Source organism: Emydura macquarii, unplaced genomic scaffold (assembly GCF_026122565.2).
Source record: "Emydura macquarii macquarii isolate MOO-44397 ecotype Brisbane River unplaced genomic scaffold, CSIRO-AGI_Emac_v2 contig_1876, whole genome shotgun sequence".
NCBI classification, from domain to species: Eukaryota; Metazoa; Chordata; order Testudines; family Chelidae; genus Emydura; species Emydura macquarii.
In genome coordinates, this window is record NW_027132013.1 from 14,466,680 (window position 1) to 14,488,956 (window position 22,277).

The 22,277-nt window shown below is 40.1% G+C and overlaps 1 protein-coding gene across 4 annotated transcripts in view; it reads left to right on the plus strand.

Moving 5' to 3' along the window:
- The window catches only part of FUT8 (fucosyltransferase 8), a 278,111-nt gene that overhangs the window by 200,732 nt on the left and 55,102 nt on the right, over positions 1-22,277 (plus strand). For all 4 annotated transcript variants that reach the window (XM_067557732.1, XM_067557733.1, XM_067557734.1 and 1 more), the window contains one exon: positions 19,339-19,576. In XM_067557732.1, the coding sequence (XP_067413833.1) occupies positions 19,339-19,576 (238 nt within the window). The remainder of the gene's footprint in view (positions 1-19,338; positions 19,577-22,277) is intronic.

A 22,277-nucleotide genomic window follows, 5' to 3' on the forward strand; every position in this document is an offset into this window, starting at 1 on the left:
CTGTCACCCCTTGTCTACTTAGTTTTTTCAGGAAGATATTAATCAGAAGAGAGAAGCATATTTAAGATTAAAATTGAGAGGAGGTACACTGTAGCAACAGAGACTGACTTATCAGCTGGAGGGGGATGGCTTAGTTGTCTAAATATGTTGTTTGAAATATTTACACTTCCTTGAGTCACAGGTTATCAGTTAGGAACGGGTAGCTCAATTTTTCATCCTTAGAAGGGAGACAATTTGAATTTCGTGTAGTTTATTATATGGATTTTTCACAGAAGACTCTTAAAAAAACTAAAATTTAGTCTATTCCATGTGGCGGCTAAAGATGCATGTGATGGATGGTCAGCCTATGACTGCAAGAGAAGGCGTCACTGTTCAAAGGTTCCCAGTTTCCCAGTGTTGCAAAGTGTTCTCTGTCTCCTCTGCTGGCTGCTTTCTGCATGAAAAGTATCTGTGTATATTGATGCTGTGTGTGAGTTTAAATTTGTGGTGTGTGCATTTAAATTTTCAACAATGTAAAGTGTCCACTCATTCTGAGTACACAGTTTGAAGTACCTTGGGCCTTATTTTCAAAGGTATAAAAAACCCACAGTATCAAATGACTCTCAGCCCCTTAGAGAAATCATGCCATAGGTGTCCCAGAAAATGGAGGCATCCAGAATTAGTGAGGACTTTTGAAAATTTGAGCATTATACACAAAGTTCTTTGTGATGAAAAATAGTAATATAATATAGTCTTCTTAACTGGAACATGGTGAATAGTGGCAGCTGCATTATTGGTACATTTCCTTGGAAACTAATTTAGCCTAATGATTGTGAATAATAATGACTGCTGCTTCATTTGGACAGTATTGTTATACATTTGACTTAATGAAAATACATTTAGCTAGTTCCCAATAGTTACAGGCCAGTATTTGAAAAGTAGGAGCCTATAGTTAGGGTTTTAAATTCATATATAAGTATCTAAATAAATGGCCTGATTTTCGAATGTGCTGATCACACAAGCATCTCCTGCTAAGGTAGCTATGACATCCCAGGAGGAGTTCTATGAAGAAACTGTAAACCAGAGACTCTCTCTTTGTCACTTGCTCCCTTCCTTTCTTTGAGAGGGGAGGGGGAGTACGTTACTTGATAATAAAGCAATATTTGTTTGATAGGAAGACCATCACTCTGCTCACTTGTCAGCAATTCATCTGAAAACTGCTGAATAGTTTGGGCTCTAACTTCCAAAAAAAGACATTACAGCCTGGACTAAATGTGGCAAATTTAACACTGAGAAACTTATAAACAACCGAAAAAGGCCTGGTAGAATGGAAATGTTTAGATAACTTTAATTATAGATGTTACTTTGTATTCCTCTGATAATTATAATAATAATAAGAAGAATAGCAGCTGCATTCCAAAGGCATGTACCTTACATGGAGGATGCATAAGGTGGTACGGAATATGAAGACAAAGTTAAAAGTGTTGTGGATACTTTATCTCTGGATTTCTATACTTACTGATAGTTGTGATGGAGGGTATAGGTTGTTTAAAGTCTGATCTTAACTTAGAATTTTCTGTTTTTGGACCCCAAAAAAACTTAAATCCTCCCTTTCCCATTGAAGTTATTGATATACATTTGTTTATTTCAATTTATTTAAAAAAAAAAAAAAAAAAAAAAAAAAAAAAAAAAAAGGCACTCCTCCCAGAAAAGTGCTGGGCACCCTGCCATTACATATGCAAACAGCCTCACACCTTTACAACGACTTGCAGACTTCAAAAAATAAATAAGCTTCTTCTTTGAGTAGTGTCCCTATGGGTGCTCCACTGTAAGTATATCTGCATCCCATGCCTCTAATCAGAGATTTTTGGTACTAATGTCCACTCAGCCCACACATTCACTCTCCCTCCCTCATGGTCTGCCTTGAGGTTATGTAATGCTGCACAGGCAAACCTCCTTAAGTTCCTTCTCAACCGCCTTTGGCCTCGAACAGGAGTAAGCAGTTGTCCCTTCCTTATCTGTGTCTTAGCATAAGTAGTTGTTTTTTGTTTCGTTTGTTCTGCACCTTCTCAACATTGGCACTGACCACGTACCACGGACGCTCCTCTGTGTTACCAAGTGAGCCCACAGTACTGCATGAGTTCTGTTACCTGGGAGATCTGACGGTTTGGGAGGAACTATAATCCCCTTTACTTGGTGCCAGGGCCCCAGCACCAAGCACATCCTGGCACCAGGAATCAGTCTCGGCATTGGGCTGTGTACCATCAAGACCTTAGTCAGCGCCATCCTTACCCAGTGATGAGTCTGACAGTGACCAGGAGGATGTCCTTTCCCTGGCCTCTCATCATGGCCTGCCATCACAATAAAAGGGTCCTCCTCAATTACATCAAGCCGACCCATGATTATAGTAGTGGCCCCATTGGGCACCCCTACCATCCATGCCCCCCCCCATGGCTATGTTGGGATCCTTGGGCGACATACACATCCCACATGTCACAGACATCCAGTCTCTTTCAGAGAGGGTCCTCCAGACAGTCTTCTACAGCCTGGATGTCCAGAGCCCCTGAGCCAGGGGAGGAGAAAGTTTTTGCAAAACAGGAAGAAGGGCTCGAAGGGGAAGCTATTCCTCCAGCAAACATCTCTTTGTCTCCACCAGATGAGGCTGTAATATCCCCCTCCCCCATCACAAGGTAATGATTTTAAGAACTTGCAGGATCTTACCAGGAGGGTGGCTGATGAGCTGCAGATTCCCCTAGAGGAGGAGGCAGGTACACCTCACAAGCTGGTGTATATTCTGCACACCTCATCCTTATCCAGAAATACCCTCCCAATTAATGAAGTGATTCTAGATCCTGCCAAAGGCATCTGGCAGACACCAGTCTCCATCACACCAACCTGCAAGAGTGCCGAGAAAAAAAATACAATATCCCTCCCGAAGAGGCAGAGTTCTATTTCAGCATCTCTAATACAACTCCATTGGAGTGGATGTGTAATGCACGAGGCAAGCAACATTATGACCCCATACGATCGGACTTGGAAAGGTTAGATCTCTTTGAGACGAAGCCTTACTCATCAGTGATGTAGTTTAGAGTCACAAACTACCAAGCGGTCATAGCCAAATATGATTTTATTAATTATGGGGAACTCAAGATGTTTCTGGAACATTTACCAGATACACAAAAGGAGCAGTTTCAGGCCATTGTCAGAGAGAATCAGTTAATAGCTAGAATGGCGCTACAGATTGCACTGGGACGCGGCCAATACAGCTGCCCACTTGGTCTCCCTGGCTGTGGTAATGAGGCAGGTTTCTTGGCTACACTTTTTTGGGTTACCCAAAGAGCTGCAAGAGATCATAGAAGATTAGGGTTGGCAGGGACCTCAAAAGGTCTCCTAGTCCAACCCCCTGCTCAAAGCAGGACCAACCCCAACTAAATCATCCCAGCCAGGGCTTTGTCAAGTCGCACTTTAAAAGCCTCTAAGGATGGAGATTCTACCACCTCCCTACGTAACCCATTCCAGTGCTTCAACACTCTCCTAGTGAAAATGGTTTTCCTGATATCCAATCTAGACTTCTCACATTGCAACTTGAGACCATTGCTCCTAGTTCTGTCATCTACTACCACTGAACACAGCCTAGCTCCATCCTCGCTGAAACCCCTCTCAGGTTGTTAAAGGCTGTTATCAAATCCCCCCTCATTCTTCTCTTTTGCAGACTAAACAAGCCTAGTTCCCTCAGCCTCTCCTCATAAGTCTTGTGATCCAGCCCCCTAATAATTTTTGTTGCTCCCCATTGGACTCTCCCCCATTTCTCCACATCCTTTTTGTAGTTAGGGACCCAAAACTGGACACAGTACTCCAAATGAGGCCTCACCAGTGTCGAATAGAGGGGAATAATCACTTCCTTCGACCTGCTGGCAATGCTCCTATTAATGCAGCCCAATATGCCGTTAGCCTTTTTGGCAATAAGGGCACACTGTTGACTCATATCCTGCTTCTTTTCCACTGTAAACCACAGGTCCTTTTCTGCAGAACCGCTGCCTAGCCTGTCAGTCCCCAGTCCGTAGCAATTCATGGGATTTTCTGTCCGAAGTGCAGGACTCTGCACTTGTCCTTGTTGAACCTCATCAGATTTTTTTGGCCCAATCCTCCAATTTGTCTATATCACTCTGTATCCTAACCCTTCCCTCAGCATATCTACCACTCCCCCTAGCTTAGTGTCATCTGCAAACTTGCTGAGGTGCAATCCACCCTATCCTCAAGATCACTAATGAAGATGTTGAACAAAACTGGCCCCAGCACCGACCCCTGGGGCACTCCGTTTGTTACTGGCTTTCAAATAGACATCAAGCCATTTATCACCACCCGTTGAGCCCAATGATATAGCCAGCTTTCTGTCCATCTTACAGTCCATTCATCCAACCCATACTTCTTTAACTTGCTGATAAGAATACTGTGGGAGATCGTATCAAAAGCTTTGCTAAAGTCAACATATATATCGTCCGCCGCTTTCCCCACATTCATAGAGCCAGTCATCTCATCATAGAAGGCAATCAGGTTGGTCAGGCATGACTTGCCCTTGGTGAATCTGTGCTGACTGTTTCTGATCACCTTCCTTTTTTCCAAGTGCCTCACAATGGATTCCTTGAGGACCTGCTCCATGATTTTTCCGGGGACTGATGTGAGGCTGACTGGTCTGTAGGTTTCCCGATCCTTCTCCTTCCTTTTTTTGAAGATGGGCACTATATTTGCCTTTTTCCAATCATCTGGGACCTCCCCCAATCACCACGAGTTTTGAAAGATAATGCCCAATGTCTCTGCAATCACATCAGTCAACTCCCTCAGCACCTTTAGATGCATTGCATCTGGCCCCATGGACGTATGCATGTCCAGCCTTTCTAAATGGTCCTGAACCTGTTCTTTTAGCACTGTGGGCTGCTCACCTCCTCCCCATTCTTTGCTGCCCAGTGCAGCAGTCTGGGAGCTGACCTTGTCTGTGAAGGTAGAGGTGAAAAACGTATTGAGTACTTCAGCTTTTTCCACATCTGTTACTAGGTTGCCTACCCCATTCTGTAAGTGGCCCACGCTTTCCCTGAGCACCTTATTGTTACTAACATACCTGTAGAAACCCTTCTTGTTACCCTTCTCCCATTTGAAGGGCCCAAGTTCTTCATGAAGATGACAGGTTCTTCTCTTAACACCACGAAGGTGTCCTAGGCTGCATTACACTCCCTGGGAATCTACACTGCTTGACAGAAGAGAAGATATAGCTCTCAGCTATAGCACAGGTCACAACCTCCTCAATACCCACAGTCTCAGTGCTGTTATGAGCCTCAGCATAAGAGGACCAGGGTTCAAAATTGGAAGAAGTCAGCAACCCAATCTGTGACCTCTGAGACCATGTTTTCTAAGCACTTTTGACGGGTTGGTCAAGGGCCCGACACATATAGATGTAAGGGAATTAAACAAATATTCGAAGGTGCAGAATTCAAGATGGTCATGCTAGCAGCCACTATTCCATCTCTAGAGCAAGGAGATTGGTTTTCTGCCATCGACCTACAAGATGCCTACTTCTGTTTTCTCGATAGGACCATCGCAGAGGAGATTCCTATAATTTACCTTTGGGCAGGACCATTATCAGTACAGAGTGCTCCCCTTCGACCTCTCTTCTGCACCCAGGATTTTCTCCAAGATTCTCTCCATCATAGCGGCACATCTGCAAACATTGGGCATTGTTACGTACCCTTACATAGACGACTGCCTTCTCAGGGCTCCCTCGTTCGAGGATGCCATATGAGCCAGCCAGGGGACCATGTACATGTTTGCACAGCTGAGTCTACAGTTCAGCTTACAGAAATCAACACTAATACCAGTACAGTGACTGGAGTTTATCGGTGACAACCTTGATGCAGTACAAGCAGGAGCATTCCTCTTGCTATACAGACTCTTCGCCCTTACAAGTTTCATAGAGATAGTCCAGGACAGTCTCCAAACATCAGCCAGGAATTGTCTGCATCTGCTAGGTCATATGGCAGCATGCACCTTCATCATCCTAATGCCCAAATGTTCATGAGGTATCTTCAGATGTTGCTCACTTCTGTCTATTCCCCAAACAGGGACAGACTAACCAATCTGCTATAACTGCCATCTGTAGTAAAGCACTCCCTGGACTTGTGGAAAGACCCATCCAATGTCCGAGCAGGCATTCCATGCATGCAACTGCCACCAATGCTGACTCTAATGACAGATGCCTCCCTAATAGACTGGGGAGCTTATCTACATGACCACAAGTGGTCTTCCACAGAAAGGAGCCTCAATATCAGTCTTTTGGATCTAAGGGTTGTCAGGAACGCCTGTGCACACTTTCTGCCTTTCATCAAGAACATCCACATGAAGCTCATGATGGACAATATGAGCTGTATATTTTACATAGATCATCAGGGGGGTGCCAGATCTCTCTCCCTCTACATGGAAGCACTCAAACTTTGGAGTTGCTGTATCTATCACAATGTGCTCATCTCAGATGTCTATCTACCAGGGATGCAGAACATGACAGCTGACAGTCTAAGTCAGAATTTCTCTCACGACTACGGATGGGAATTGAACTCAAAGGTGCTTCGAAACATGTTCTCCCTTTGGGGGCTCCGACTATAGATCTCTCTGCTACTTACCAGAACAAGAAATGTTCTGGTTACTGCTCCAGAGCCCAGGGAAACATTCACTGGGAGACGCCCTCATCCTCCCATGGGATGGGGATCCCTTGTATGCCTTTCACCCTTTTCCTCTCTATCCAAGGTACTGTTGAAAATTAAACTAGACAAAGCGAGGGTTATTCTGATTGCCCCCTCCTGGCCAAGACAAGTGTGGTTCCCTCACCTGACACAAATGGCTGTATGTCCTCTGGTTCCTCTTTGGCCAATTCCTCACCTGCTCTCCCAAAACTGCAGACAGATCCTTCATCCCAACCAGCGAGTCCTTTACGTCCAGGCTTGCCTCCAAGGCTTAGAGGTAGAATGGTCTGACAAGGTGAAAGACGTTGCTACACAGCTGAAAGTTGATCACTTGATGTACTTACCTTTAAAAATGGAAACGATTCCAAGTTTGTTTTCATTGTGAGCACATAGACTCAACCTCGTCTTCCCTCCCTCTGATTTTACACTATGTTTTAGACCTCAGGAGGTCAAAACTGTCACTCAGCTTCCTTAAGGTACATCTCACAGCAATAATGACTTTCCACTGTCAGGTAGACGGATACTTGGTGTTTGCTCACCCACTGACTCATAGATTCCTTAAGTGCATTGGGAATCTCTTCCCACATGTGAGACTACCCGCTCCAGTCTGGGATCTTAACCGAGTTCTCAGATCTTTAACTAGACCTCCCAATGAGCTGATGGCAACTTGCTCTCTCTCACACCTGTCCATGAAGACAGGCTTCCTAACTGGCATCACCTCAGCTAGGCGCAAAAGGAGAAATAACAGCCCTGGTGCACACCCACCATACCTGGTCTTTTTTAAAGATAAAGTAACTCTGAGGCCGCATCCCAAGTTTCTCCCTAAAGTTGCCTCTGTTTTCCATATGAATCAACAGATTCATCTTCCTGTTTTTTCCCCAAAACCACATAGTGACAACATGGAGGTGATTCTGCATGTGCTAGATGTTAGAAGAGCACTAGCATTCTACTTGGGCAGAACTAAGGACTTCAGGAAGTCCCCTAAGCTCTTCCTTTTGCTTGTGGAAAGATCCAAAGGCACCGTGATATCAGCTCAAAGACTATCCAAATGGGTCTTTGATTGCATTAATCACTGTTATCTAGGGCGCAAACTATTATCTCCATCCAGAGTCTGTATGCACTTCACGAGGTCAATTTCTACCTCAGTCGCCTTCCTTAAAGATGTCCATATCTCATAAATCTGCAAAGCAGCGACTTAGGTCTTCACCCACACTTTTGTAGAACATTATGCGATCACTGTGCATTCAGCCTCTGATGCCATCTTTAGCTCCACAGTACTCTCTGTAGTAACAGACTCCATTCCAAAGCCACAGCCCTTCATAGGGGATAGTGCTGTAAAGTCACCTACAGTGGGGCACCCACAGGGATGCTACTCGAAGAAGAAGAGGAAGTTACTCACCTTGTGCAGTAACGATGGTTCTTCGAGATGTGTGTCCCTATGGGTGCTCCACAACCTGCGCTCCTCCCCTCTACTTTGGCAGTTTCTCTAAGGGGCACTTTGGTAAAGAAAGAATTGAGGGGGGTTCGCCTGCACAGCGCTAGATAGCCGGGAGGGAGAACATATGTGTGGGCTGAATGGACATTGCTACCAAAAATCTTGGATTAGAGATGCAGGGGCAGATACACCTACAGTGGAGCACCGATAGGGACATGCATCTTGAAGAACCATTGTTACTGCACAAGGTGAGTATCTTCCTCTTGTGCTCCATAGTAACACAAATTCCATGTCATGACACCTGTACCCTAGCCTTTGTTGAAAGCCCAGATGGGTTCTGCAGCATACTCTGAAGGTTGGTAAATTCAGGCTAATTTTAACTCGGGGGAAAAGTGAGTTCCAAAGTTGAAACAACCTTGTGGTAAACACTCCATTATCTGCTTCCTCTTTATTATGTCAAGAGGACTCCAACTGAAGTGCCTCTGCAGTGCTCCACTGATGCAGTATTGTGTGGGGAGAGAGGTGATGTCTGAAGTAGTCAGGTCCCAGGCCATTTAGGACTGTGTAGGGTGAAACCAACACCCTTTGTCTGACAGTCATTGCAAAACCATGTGTTTCTGATAGGAAGCCTTCCTTACCACCACAATTGCTTGATTATTTAAATATAGCTGTTGGTCCAGCTAGGACCCCAGGTTATGAATTCAGGTCACAAATAGTAGCCATACACCCTTAATCTTGCAAGCCAATACAGTCTTTGCCATAACTTCCAATTGTCTTTCACAGACAGCCAAAACTGTCTACTGTATCTGGATTGAATTTCAGACAGCTCACCCTCATTTACGTCCTATTCTCAATTGGATGCTATATCAGGCATTCCATACCTACTGTTTGTCAGCCAAACACAGGCATAAAGCAGGGTGTCAGTAATACACTAGAAACACTGTAAACTATTGCTCTTCTTCAATCTTTGTAGTGACCCCAGATACACATTCTACAAGAGCGATGATGAGAAGAGGTCTCAAGAAAAGTTCTTTAGTGTGAATGAGCAATTTCCCTGTACAACCTCTTGGGCCTCTCTAGCACACATTAAAATCTTTTTAAGATTATTTTTAACTCAATAGTTCTCCTCATATAGTATTACATTACTTAGATAACCTGAGCAAATGCAGAACTTATATAGACATCTCTCTGCTTTTCCATACAGTTCAGTCTTAAACATAGTTAAAACATTCTGTTAATATTCATTTGTTTTTAAAACCCCGAACAAACATTCACTTCTCTTTCTGATATTTTAAGAGTTTTACATAATAATGTTGTGAAAACTTAATCACTTGTTGGTTTTATAAAATGAAAGGAAACAAGACTGGGCAGGAAGAAGTTTTGGCTGGTTTACACGTACTGCCATTATCTAATATAATTTTTGTAGAACTCTTAATTAAAGGAGCAGAAATCTGTTTCTGCTACTCTGCCTTTGATTTTTTAGAAGCTAAAACTAATTTTTGAAGGGATAATAGTTTAGATCTGATGGATATTTCCTTGTGGAATATATACAAAAGAACTAGAGATAACACTGTGGGATCTGCTCTTCCTCCCTTTATTATTGATTTCGTTTTGTAGCAAATGGAATTCCGGGTGATTATAAAAATACCTTAGTGACATTTGTCAGCTTAAAAATAATAAGTTGTTTAAAAAAAGAATTCATGTGTTACTCATAATACTGCACAATAGTCTAAGTGAAAGAATTTTTAAAATCCAATTTATTTGCTCTTGGTTTACTTTATGTCTTTATCTCAGTTTGGACAAAAACATCAATGAAGTCAGCTTCACTTTTGTTTATAGTCTGTTTCACTTTCAGGTTCGCAGTGCTGTAGTGGTTCAGACAATACAGTTGAATGTTTAAAAACAACTGTTTTTAATTGGAATTTTAAAATTGTGAAATATTTTCATCAGTCTTACCTTTTAATAAATACCATTTTATGAAATTTTAAATTTAGGCCAAATTTATATTGACAGTGTCTCCTTAATGTTTCTCATGTATAACCCACCATATGGAATGATGAACTGTCTTCATTTTTCCATAGTTTCTAAGGAACAGTCAGAAAGCATGAGTGTAAATGCTTGACATGTTCTTGTAAAAACTCCTCTTCACAGAACACAGACACAGTGATAGTGCTGCTTGTTTGCCATTTTGAAAGGTTGACAAGAAAGTTTTCCATTCCTGACCTTCTTTATTCCTTCTGGTATTAAAGCTTCAGTAGAGCCAGAAAATTACCATGAGAGAAGGCCTCATGAGGTTTCTGCCTTATCCACAATATCATTCTTTCCAAAGGAAGGAAAATTCAGTCAGGCATTTCATTTATATACTTCCTTTAGATGGATTCAAGACTACATGTAATTCACTATGGATTTCTTTCTTCTGTTTCACTACTGTATATTTCAATAATCATGAAATAGTGTCTATCTACCTACCTATCTACTCACCCATCAACCCACGCATATTTTACAATGTATGTTTAATATGTTCCTCATCTACCTTTCCAAACCCCTCATTCATTTTTGGGACATCGCTGAATTAATTGCACAATATTGGAATAGTGAATTGACACCCTCTCCAGAGACACTTAAAAGAAATTTACATATGTGATTGGGTCTCAGAATGTTAAAAAGACAGTCTTTTAGGCAAAATAAAAAGGCTATCTAAAAATAAAACAAATGAACAAAAGAGAAAATAGCAGATGGCAAGCATGTTTTTAATGATGTTTGTGAGGGATATTGAAAAAGCCCCATTAAATTACATCACATAATTGCAGACAGCTAAAAAGTGACAATATTTTTAAAGTGCTTATATACAACTGCTAGAAGTCTAAATACTAAATGGGTGAACTTGAGTGCCTTATATTAAATGAGGTTATTGCTATAATAGGCATCATAGAAACTTGGTGTAATGAGGATAATCAATGGGACATAGTAATACCAGGTACAAAATATATCTGAAGGACAGAATAGGTCATGTTGGTGGGGGCATGGAACCATATGTTAAAGGAAGTGTAGAGTCGAATGAAGTAAAAATCTTAAATTGAACCAAACTGTACCATAGAATCTCTATGGATAGTAATTCCATGTTTGAATAATAAGAATATAGCAGTTGGATATACTACCGACCACCTGACCAGGATGGTGATAGTGACTGTTAAATGCTCAGGGGGATTAGAGAGGCTATAAAAATAAAAAACTCAATAATAATGGGGGATTTCAACTATTCCCATATTGACTGGGTATATGTCAACTCAGGACGGGATGCAGAGATAAAATTTCTTGACACCTTAAATGACTGCTTCTTGGAAAAGCTAGTCTTGGAACCCACGAGAGGAGAGGCAATTCTTGAGTGGCAAAGTCCTAAGTGGAGCACCAGATCTGGTTCAAGAGGTGAATCGCTTGGTAATAGTGACCATAACATAAAATTTAGCATCCCTGCTGGGGGGAAGGGGATTTAATTTAAAAAAGAGGAATTACACAAAGATAAGGAAATTAGTTAAACAGAAATTAAAAGATAAAGTGCCAAAAGTGAAATCCCTGCCAACTACATGGAAACTTTTTAAAGATACCATAATAGAGGCTCAATGTGTAAATGTATACCCCAAATTAAAAAACATAGTAAGAGGACCAAAAAAGTGCCTCCATGGCTAAACAACAAAGTAAAAGAAGCAGTTAGAGGGACATCCTTTAAAAAATGGAAGTTAAATCCTATCGAGGAAAATAGAAAGGAGCATAAACTCTGGCAAATGAAGTGTAAAAATATAATTGGGAAGGCCAAAAAAGAATTTGAAGACCAGCTAGCCAAAGACTCAAAAAACAGGAAATTTTTTAAAGTACATCTGAAACAAGAAGTCCGCTAAACGACCAGTGGAGCCACTGGGCGATTGAAATGCTAAAGTAGTGCTCAAGGAAGATGAGGCTATTGTGGAGAAACTAAATTAATTCTTTGCATCAGTCTTCACAGCTGAGGATGTGAGGGAGATTCCCAAACCTGAGCCATTCTTTTTAGGAGACAAATCTGAGGAACTGTCCCAGACTGAGGTGTCATTAGAGGAGGTTTTGGAACAAATTGATAAATTAAACAGTAATAACTCACCAGGATTTAGACGGTATTCATACAAGAGTTCTGATGGAACTAAAATGTGAAATTGCAGAACTACTAACTGTGGTATGTCAACTATCATTTAAATCAGTTTCTGTAGCTATCCTCTAGTTGTTTGGTAATGTGACACCAGTTTTTAGAAAAGGCTCCGGAAGCTATCCCAGCTATTACAGCCGGTGAGCCTAACTTCAGTACCAGGCAAATTGGTTGAAACTATAGTAAAGAACAGAATTATCAGACACATAGATGAACACGATTTGTTAGGGAAGAGTCAACATGGTTTTTGTAAAGGGAAATCATACCTCACCAATCCACTAGAATTCTTTGAGGGGGTCAGCAAGCATGTGAACAAGGCTGATCCAGTGGATATAGTACATTTGGACTTTCAGAAAGCCTTTGATAGGGTCCTTCACCAAAGGCTCTTAAGCAAAGTAATCACTCATGGGATAAGAGGGAAGTTCCTCTCCTGGATCAGTAACTGATTAAAAGATAGGAAAGAAAGGGTAGGAATAATGGTCAGCTTTCAGAATGGAGAGAGGTAAATAATGGTGTCCCGCAGTGGTCTGTACTGGGACCAGTACTGTTCACCATATTCATAAATGATCTGGAAAAAGGGGTAAACAGTGAGGTAACAAAATTTGCAGATGATACAAAAGTACTCACAATAGTTAAGTCCAATGCGGACTTCAAAGGGTTACAGAGGGATCTTACAAAACTGGGTGATTGGGCAACAAAATGTCAGATGAAATTCAATGTTGATAAATGCAAAGCAATGCAAACTGGAAAACGTAATCCCAAGTATGCATTTAAAAAGGTGGGGTCTAAATTAGCTGTTACCAATCAAGAAAGAGATCTTGGAGTCACTGAGGATAGTTGTCTGAAAACATCCATTCAACGTGCAGCAATAGTCAAAAAAGCTAACAGAATGTTGGGAATCATTAGGAAAAGAATACATAAGACAGAAAATATCATATTGCCCCTATAAAAATTCATGGTACGCCCACATCTTGAATTCTGTGTGCAGATCTGGTTGCCCCGTGTCAAAAAATATATATTTGAATTGGAAAAGGTCCAGAAAAAGGCAAGAAAAATGACTGAGTATGGAACAGGTTCCATATGAGGGGAGATTAATAAGATTGGGACTTTTCAGCTCATAAAAGAGACAGCTAAGGAGGGATATGATAGAGGTCTATAAAATCATGACTAGTGTGGAGAAAGTAAATAAAGAAGTGTTATTTACTCATTCTCATAACACAAGAACTAAGGGTCACCAAATGAAATTAATAAGTAGTAGGTGTAAAACGATCAAAAGAAAGTATTTCTTCACACAATATACAGTCAGCTTGTGGAACTCTTTGCCTGAGAATGTTTTGAAGGCCAATACTAAAACGGGCTTCAAAAAAGAACTAGATAAGTTCAGGGAGGATAAGTCCATCAATGGCTCTTAGCCAGGATGGGCAGGGATGCAAAACCATGCTCTGAAGTGTCCCTAGCTTCTGTTTGGGAATGGGCGACAGGAGCTGGATTGCTTGATGATTATCTGTTCTGTTCATTCCCTCTGAAGCACCTCGCATTGATCACTGTCAAAAGAATACTGGGCTAGATGGACCTTTGGTCTGACCTAATATGTCTGTTCTTATTGGAATGATACCACATATGTTTCTATACTTACATTGTTATGAGGGAAAAGATAGTGAACATAGGAAAATTGAATAAGCCTGGAGAAAGTCTACTACAATCTTAAATGAAGTGTAGGCTCTGCTCCACCAGTTCTTTTGTTGTTCACTATTTAATAGTCTATTCTATAAGGGTAATAGCTCATTAAAGATGAACGCAACTGATGCCCACATGGGAAGGTCTCCAAAGGTAAGTCAAGACTAGTTTAACAATGGGGGATTGTAGATTGAGGGAAATAATTTGCAGCCCTCTGCATTCATGAGGTGATTGTGCTCAAGGTGAAATCCCTTCCTAGATAAGAGTAGGTGACTTCCAGAGCACTTAACTGTACTATATGAGAGCCAGATCAGGCTTTCTGTCCTACTGCACCACATACTTATTCAGGTGGTCTGCAAGACAGAGTCTGTTGGCTGGCTGGGGGAGTAGTAGATGTAGTTCCAGCAGCTCTGAGCCCCTTTCTTCCCCTCACCTTCCTTCCAAGAAGCAAAGAAAAGCCTGTGTGGGAAGGTGGGCTCCTCAAAGGGAGGTGAAAGTTTTCAGATAGAGTACGAGGGAGGTGAAAGGGAGCTATTGGGCTGACATTGTTCACCAGTGGAGTGGGACGAAGGGAGCAGGTCCAGCCCTGAGATGGCCTATCATTGCCCTCCTTCCTCTCACCACCCTTATCCAAAGTCTACTGTTGACTACTCTTGGGCAACTCACAGCCTTGCCTCAGAGGCCTCTCTGTGCTCCTGGGAGGGTAAGAGGAGAGGGGATCATCATCAGCAACCGTAAAGTAGGGGCAGTCAACAATACATTTGGGGACAAGGAGGCTGCATTAATGGGAGAAGTGGCCGTCATTAATAGGGGGTTGGGGAAAGAGGTGGCTTGTATTAACTGTGGGTAGGTGGGTGGTATGGGGGGTATCAGCATTAATTTTATGTTGGCAGCAAGGGCCTGGCACAGATTGTCAAGTGTGCATGACATGAATTGTAGGAGGCGGGGGGAGGAGTTGCATGAATTAAATTAGGGGCAGCCTGGGATGAGAACCCCCTTCCTTCTGGCACTAAGCCTCCCACCATCTTGGGCAAGGACCTGGTCCCCAAAGGTGGAGCCACCTGTGTTCTATTGCACATCATGCCATAAGCAACAAATTATGTTTGAAAAGTATAAAAGCTATTTATAAGACTGTTTTCTCATGGTGTGAATCAAATAAGCCAGTTTTGCCATCTGTAACAGGCAACCCTCCCACTCCACACCAATTAAACAGTTACAGATGGCAAAACTGGCTTATTTGATTCACACCATGAGAAAACATCTTTAACAACATGTTGTATAATTAAAAGCAGGGTAATTTTTGCCTACAAATTACAATGTGCAATAGATCATCTATGTTCTACATTTTGCTATCTTGTCACTCATTTTGATGGCTTGTGTCATACACATTAGAAGGTTGAAAGGTTTGGCGGTGGCAATTTTGATACCTTCCCCAACTGACCCCCCTGACTTTCTGAGTGCAGTGGCTAAGATCCAAAAGAAGAAGAGTTCCTGTTGGGTTGTACTGCATTACCCATGTCCCTTCCAGGTGGACTTCCCACAGCTGGGGGCCAGCACCCATGGTTCTTCTGACAGTGACTTGAACCCTATATCTGTATATTTCAGCCTGATATTTGCCTATTGTGTTTTAAACACTATTTGGGTTTTATTTGATCCTAGTTTTTGAATAAACTTGAAGTCAGATGTAGAACTGCCACCCACTGTGCTAGTAACATGATCTCACTCGATAACCTAAATACTTTGGAGCTGTACTTTATTTTGCCAAAAGAGAGTGTAGTAGTTTGACACTACTGTGAAATATGTCCTGTTGGCTGCTACATAATGCACTTTCCCTGTGTACTAGGAAGTTCAGTCAGCTACCAACTGTAAGGAAAGGGAATAAAATGAAGGTAAAAAATATTTGTGACATAATAGGGAGGATTCGATACCATCAGGAATTTTCTTTTATGTTTACAATTAGATTAGACAAATGGGTTGTAACATATCAACTGTTCCTATGAAAATATGGGCATTTGTCAGGAGAGAAACATAAGTAATACTCTGGTGCCTGGTAAAATTTTAATTTATCTCAAAACTCATTTCAGTTGTCACTTGAGCTTTTGCAGACAAGGGCTAACACTTATTAACATTTTGCAGAGTTCGCTCATTTCTTTTTTGTATTTTAATTGCATTAGAAAGCTAGATATTCAAGACGGAAGGGGAATCGTACTGTAGTTTGAAATTTTCATTCCCCTTCCCTCTCACACTCCCCGGCCTCCTCCCCCCCCCCCCCAAAAAAAAAAAAAAAAAAAAAAGTGGGTCTGGGTCTAACTCCAACCACACTCTGCAAGTCATCTATTAATCAGGAACAGGTAAGAAAGGTATAAGTAAAAGAACCAATCTATCCTAAACAAAATGAATTAATAAATATAGTAAACCTTCAAAGAAAGAGAGAAGGAAAAAGGGGGGGAGAAAAGGTAACACAGAAAATAAACAAAAAGGGGGAAAGACTGTAAGTAGGAAAAAGAGAAGGGAACAAATAAAATGAAAGGAGCAGCAAAGAGCACATCTATTGTTTGATAATCTGTAATTATTAAATTAATGATTTTTGTTGTTCTATTTAATAGCAGCTGGCAGACAATCCACCTGCTTTGTTGGCTGGCTATTTTTACATCTATAATTCAAGTTCATAATTTGTTACATGAGCTTGCTGGAGCGGAGAATGCCATATGATGTTTTTTCTGCATACCTCAAAAATAAAGTAATTATAAACTAAAACTCATTAACTACAGTATTTATTATGGCATTATACATTTGTAATTTGTTTGAAATATTCTGTTGATATTATAGTTACTCAAACTGTTTGTAAGCAGCTGCAAAACCCAAAAATAAATGGAAACTTTTCTACCTTTTTTTTTTTTTAGCACAATTGTTTATTTTATTATTTTTAAGTTGTTGAAGCTTGAGATCTGTGGTAAGTCCCTTTCCTGTGAAAGGGAAAACCACAGTGCCTTTGAGAAATGTTATTTGGATATTATAAATTGTATACATTGCACCAGATATTCAGCCCAATCTTAAGTATACACAATTCTCATTGACTTCAGTGAGAGCTGTACTTAGTTATTTCTCCCCAAGCTGAATCTGATCCAATGAGCTTAAAATTAATTAAAACAGAAAAATGAATATATGCAAGAAAAAAACTATCTGTGTTTATGTAAGTATATATTTTCTGTTTGTGATGTGAGAAGAAAAAATGAACTAGTTTATATTAAATATAAAACTTTATGGGTAGATAAATTTAGAATCATGGGTGAAAAGAAGGTTGACTAAACAGTAGAGAAATAACTATCTGCCATACATTTTTATTGCATTTTTACAAAATTATTTGACTATATCACTGGCTAGATCCTTCCCTTTGAAATCTACAGTGTAAACTGTTTGCAAGCTGTGAGTTGACTTAAAGCTTACCCTCTTGATACTGTAATGATCCATGCCTATATACTTTAAATACTGAGGTGATAACTGCATTCAAATTCTCAATTTCATCTTCAGAAACAGAGGAAAGAAAAATTGTATTTATTTAGTAAACTAAGAACCAGCAAATACTGGGCCTGATTCTAGAGTGACTCAGTTGGAATAAATGGAGTTATGAGAGTGTAAAGTCTGTGTAATAAAGAAAAGAATCAGGCCCATTGTTTTACTGGTGCATGAAATGGGCCTTCAACAGATCAGTGAAGTGATACAATGGTACATATATATGTGTTTACTACTGTTTCCTCCATAAAAGTTTGAGAATTAGTAACTATATATCTAGCATACTAGTTGTAAATGTTATTAAAAAAATTAAGTTAATCATATCCTTTTTAATACACTGCATTGCTTTGCGGTCTAACAGAGAGCTAGCATAAAATGCTCTTTTGAAAAAAAAAAGAACATTATTATACTAATAGGACAGTTTAAAACTGTTAGTCCTTAATAAGCTCTGAGAATTCTTATGAGCAGAAAGAAATACACAGTCTTAAGGCATTTATCCTAATTTTAAGAGAGCTTTTATGAAAGATTTTGGAAGAAATCAGCATAAAATCAAAAATTAATCAGTTATGTGAAGGATAGTAAATTGACAAAAAAAATTCAAACAAAAGTTTATAAATAGAAATTATTAAATGTATGTAAATCCATTAAATTTACAATGAACATAGAATGTGGTAGTGTTATTGATGTAAAAATTTTAATGGGGAAAAGATGGTTTATTATCCTAAGAAGAGATATTTGTACAAATCAGTGCCTTCTGAAATTATAAATCAAATCATTGGAAGCCATAAAATGTGAGGTAAAATGTTCTTTTAATATCGAAGAATTTATAATGCTTGGTATTTACTGCTGCAAGAAGCAATATAGATCATCAAACAGTTAGCAGATAATATAACTTTTCATACTAAAGATTTCATATAAAAGTTATATTTATGGGGGGGAAAAAAAGTGCCTGGGAATATGTAAGTAACAATGGATACAGCAAAGAACAAAACTTTGTAACAGAAAAAAAAATCTTATCCAGACTTTATGAACCCGAAGTATTTAATATTCTATAATTTTTAACATGCGTGGCATACCTTATTTGATGGCGGTTAATTTCTTAGAGTTACAGAATTTATTACATACTATACATTGCCTTTAATGTAGATGATGTAAGATATAATGTCTTGAAAGTACAGAAAATTGTTTTAAAATTATTCTATCTAGCTTTCAGTGCGTAATATTTTTGTGGCGAGCTGGACTATTTCAATAGCTGGATTTTATGTTTATCAAGAATACAATCCATCTTAAAATATTGGCTTTTACCACTTTATTTAGCCCTGTAGTATGTTCTATACTTGGTTTGTGGTAAGCTAGTTTGGTAAACAGTCTATTTAAAAAGTGTTTGTTTTACTCTCTAGACAGACTGAATTTTCCTTTTTAGATAGTTCATACATGTTCATTGAAATAGTGCTAACAAAGTTGAAAAAGAGCCAGAGCAAATCAAGAAAGAGCATTCCTACACTCAGAACTATTTTGATTGCATGTGAGCTTTGAGACCAAATGTTAGCATATTCTTGACAGCCTTAGAAATGAAAATGTAATTTAATATCTTAATGGTATTTTATTTTACACAGAAGTAGTGAAGTCTATGCAATAGCTGTTCATGTTAACTTCTGAGAATGCACATAACATTTTCATTCAACTGTAGCTTGCGCCTTCATTTTAATGTGAGATGTACTATATTGGCATGACTTGTGTGTGATTTATGATACCTGTCACTGGTTCACTCAGAGAAATATGCTTTTGTGTATATCTTGTCTTCAACTGTGCTTCTTCATCCTCACTTCTAGAACCCCAAGGATTGCAGCAAAGCCAAGAAACTTGTGTGTAATATCAACAAAGGCTGTGGCTATGGCTGTCAACTTCATCATGTTGTCTACTGCTTCATGATTGCATATGGAACACAACGAACACTTATTTTGGAGTCTCAGAATTGGCGCTATGCTACTGGTGGCTGGGAGACTGTCTTTAGACCTGTAAGTGAGACATGCACAGACAGATCAGGCACTACCACTGGACACTGGTCAGGTAAGACACTATGAACAATACTTAGATAATTTTCCTTTAGTCTTTTACTGTGTGTACATTGCAGGACTGTTAAGTATTGAGTAATAACTAACTATAATTTGCACTTTTTTGGATCATCATTTTTCTCTTCATTTATATATTGTACTAGAACATTAGTATCCTCTATTAAAAGAGTTTTCATGCAAAAACTATTCCAAATCCAGGCCTGAATCCTTGAACAGTATGTCAGATTACATTGGATGGCAGATTAGGATCCCATTTTTGTGAGGGAATAGCAATGGTAGTAAGGAGAGGCAGGTGTTAATGTACATTATCATATTGAAGGAAGTATGAAATATAAATACAAAAAGGTATATAATAAGCATTCATATTACCAGTAAAAACAATAGTAAAACATAAATTCTTACTATGAATCAAATAGACTCTCAAGGTATAAATATATTCGGTAAAAACAGTAATTGGTGCCCATGCTGCAAGAAAATGTGTGTATTTCTATTATTTAGGAACGAAAATTAATCCATACTTTATTGAACCAAATGCTTACAGAATGAACAAAAGGATTTTGCCATTAGGCAGTAATAAATAGTCTCACACTTTATACACAGAAAACAGAGGAGGAGGAATAACTTTTTCTAGTGAGAAACTCACTGTCAACACTCAATTGAGCTATGAACATAATTGTAAAGGAAAACTCCAAAATCACACTAGCATGCATTTTGAACATTTCCCAAAATATTTGTATAAATGTACAATCCCATCATATTAGTACAAAGAGCCAATTGCAGATGATTGGAAACAAGTCAGCCTTTTCCTCCAAGTCTAAGATGAACATCGGCAGGAATTTTAATATCCTACTCCCTGTTGTTTAAGTATCTTTTATGTGAGTGATTTTGCTTCCAAAAGTATTTAATAGATTTTTAGATAATCTTTCTCTATTGTTAGATATATTAAATATTGTTTCTTCAGAGTTTGTCATCTGATCATTTAAGGACTATTGTCTTGTAAAAGTATATGAGTTTGAAAACGCTGAAATAAATGCATAAGAGAGACAGTTTGGAATCTGGCCAAACGATGATCATAGAATCATAGAAGATTAAGATTGGAAGGGACCTCAGCAGGTCATCTAGTCCAATTACCTACTCAAAGCAGGACCAACCCGAACTAAATCATCCCATCCAGGGCTTTGTCAAACTGGGCCTTAAAAACCTTTAAGGATGGAGATTCCAGCACCTCCGTAGGTAACGCATTCCAGTGCTTCACCACACTCCTAATGAAAAAGGTTTTCCTAATATCCAACCTAAACCTCTCCTACTGCAACTTGAGACCATTGTTCCTTGTTACATCCTCTGCCACCACTGAGAACAGCCTAATTCCATTCTCCCGGGAACCCCACTTCAGGTAGTTGAAGGCTGCTATCAAATCCCCCCTCACTCTTCTCTTTGGCAGACTAAAGAAACCCAGTTCCATCAATCTCTCCTCATAAGTCATGTACTCCAGCCCCCTAATCATTTTTATTGCCCTCCATTGGACTCTCTCCAATTTGTCCACATCCTTCCCGTAGTGGGGTGCCCAAAACTGGACACAATACTCCAAGTGTGGCCTCACCAGTGCTGAATAGAGGGGAATAATCACTTCCCTCAATCTGCTGGCAATGCTTCTTCTAATGCAGCCCAGTATGCTGTTAGCCTTCTTGGCAATAAGGGCAAACTGTTTTCACATATCCAGCTTCTTGTTCACTGTAACCCTCAGGTTCAACAGAACTGCTGCCTAGCCCGTCGGTCCCCAGTTGTAGCAGTGCATGGGATTCTTCCATTCTAAGTGCAGGACTCTGCACTTGTCCTTGTTGAACCTCATCAGATTTCTTTTGGCCCAATCATTCAATTTGTCTAGGTCAGTCTGTATCCTATCCCTACCTTCCAGCGTATCTATCACTCCCCCCAGCTTAGTGTCATCTGCAGACTTGGATCTGCAATCCACTCCATCCTCCAGATCATTAACGAAGATGTTGAAGAAAACTGGCCCCATGCATGACCCCTGGGGCACTCCGTTTGTTTCCAGCTGCCAACTAGACATTGAGCGCTGATCACTACCTGTTGAGTCCAATGATCTAGTCAGCTTTCTATCCGCCTTCTGGTCCATTCATCCAGTCCATACTACTTTAATTTGCTGGCAAGAATACTGTGGGAGACTATATCAAAAGCTTTGCTAAAGTCAAGATATATCATGTCCACTGCTTTCCGCACATTCATAGAGCCAGTCATGTCACCATAGAAGGCAATCAGATTGGTCAGGCAGAACTTGCACTTGGTGAATCCATGTTGACTTTTCCTGATCACTTTCTTCTTTTCCAAGTGCTTCAAAATGGATTTCCTGAGGTCCTGTTCCATGATTTTTCCAGGGACTGAGGTGAGGCTGACTGGTCTGTAGTTCCTCGGATCCTCCTCCTTCCCTATTTTGAAGATGGGCACTATATTTGCCTATTTCCAATTGTCTGGGACCTCCAGAGTTTTAAAAAATAATGGCCAGTGATCCTGCAATCACATCAGCCAACTCCCTCAGCACCCTTGGATGCATTGCATCCAGCTCCATGGATTTGTGCATGTCCAGCTTTTCTAAACAGTCCTGAAACTGTTCTTTCACCACTGAGGGCTGCTCACCTCCTCCCCATTCTGTGCTGTCTGTGAAGACAGAGGCAAAAAAA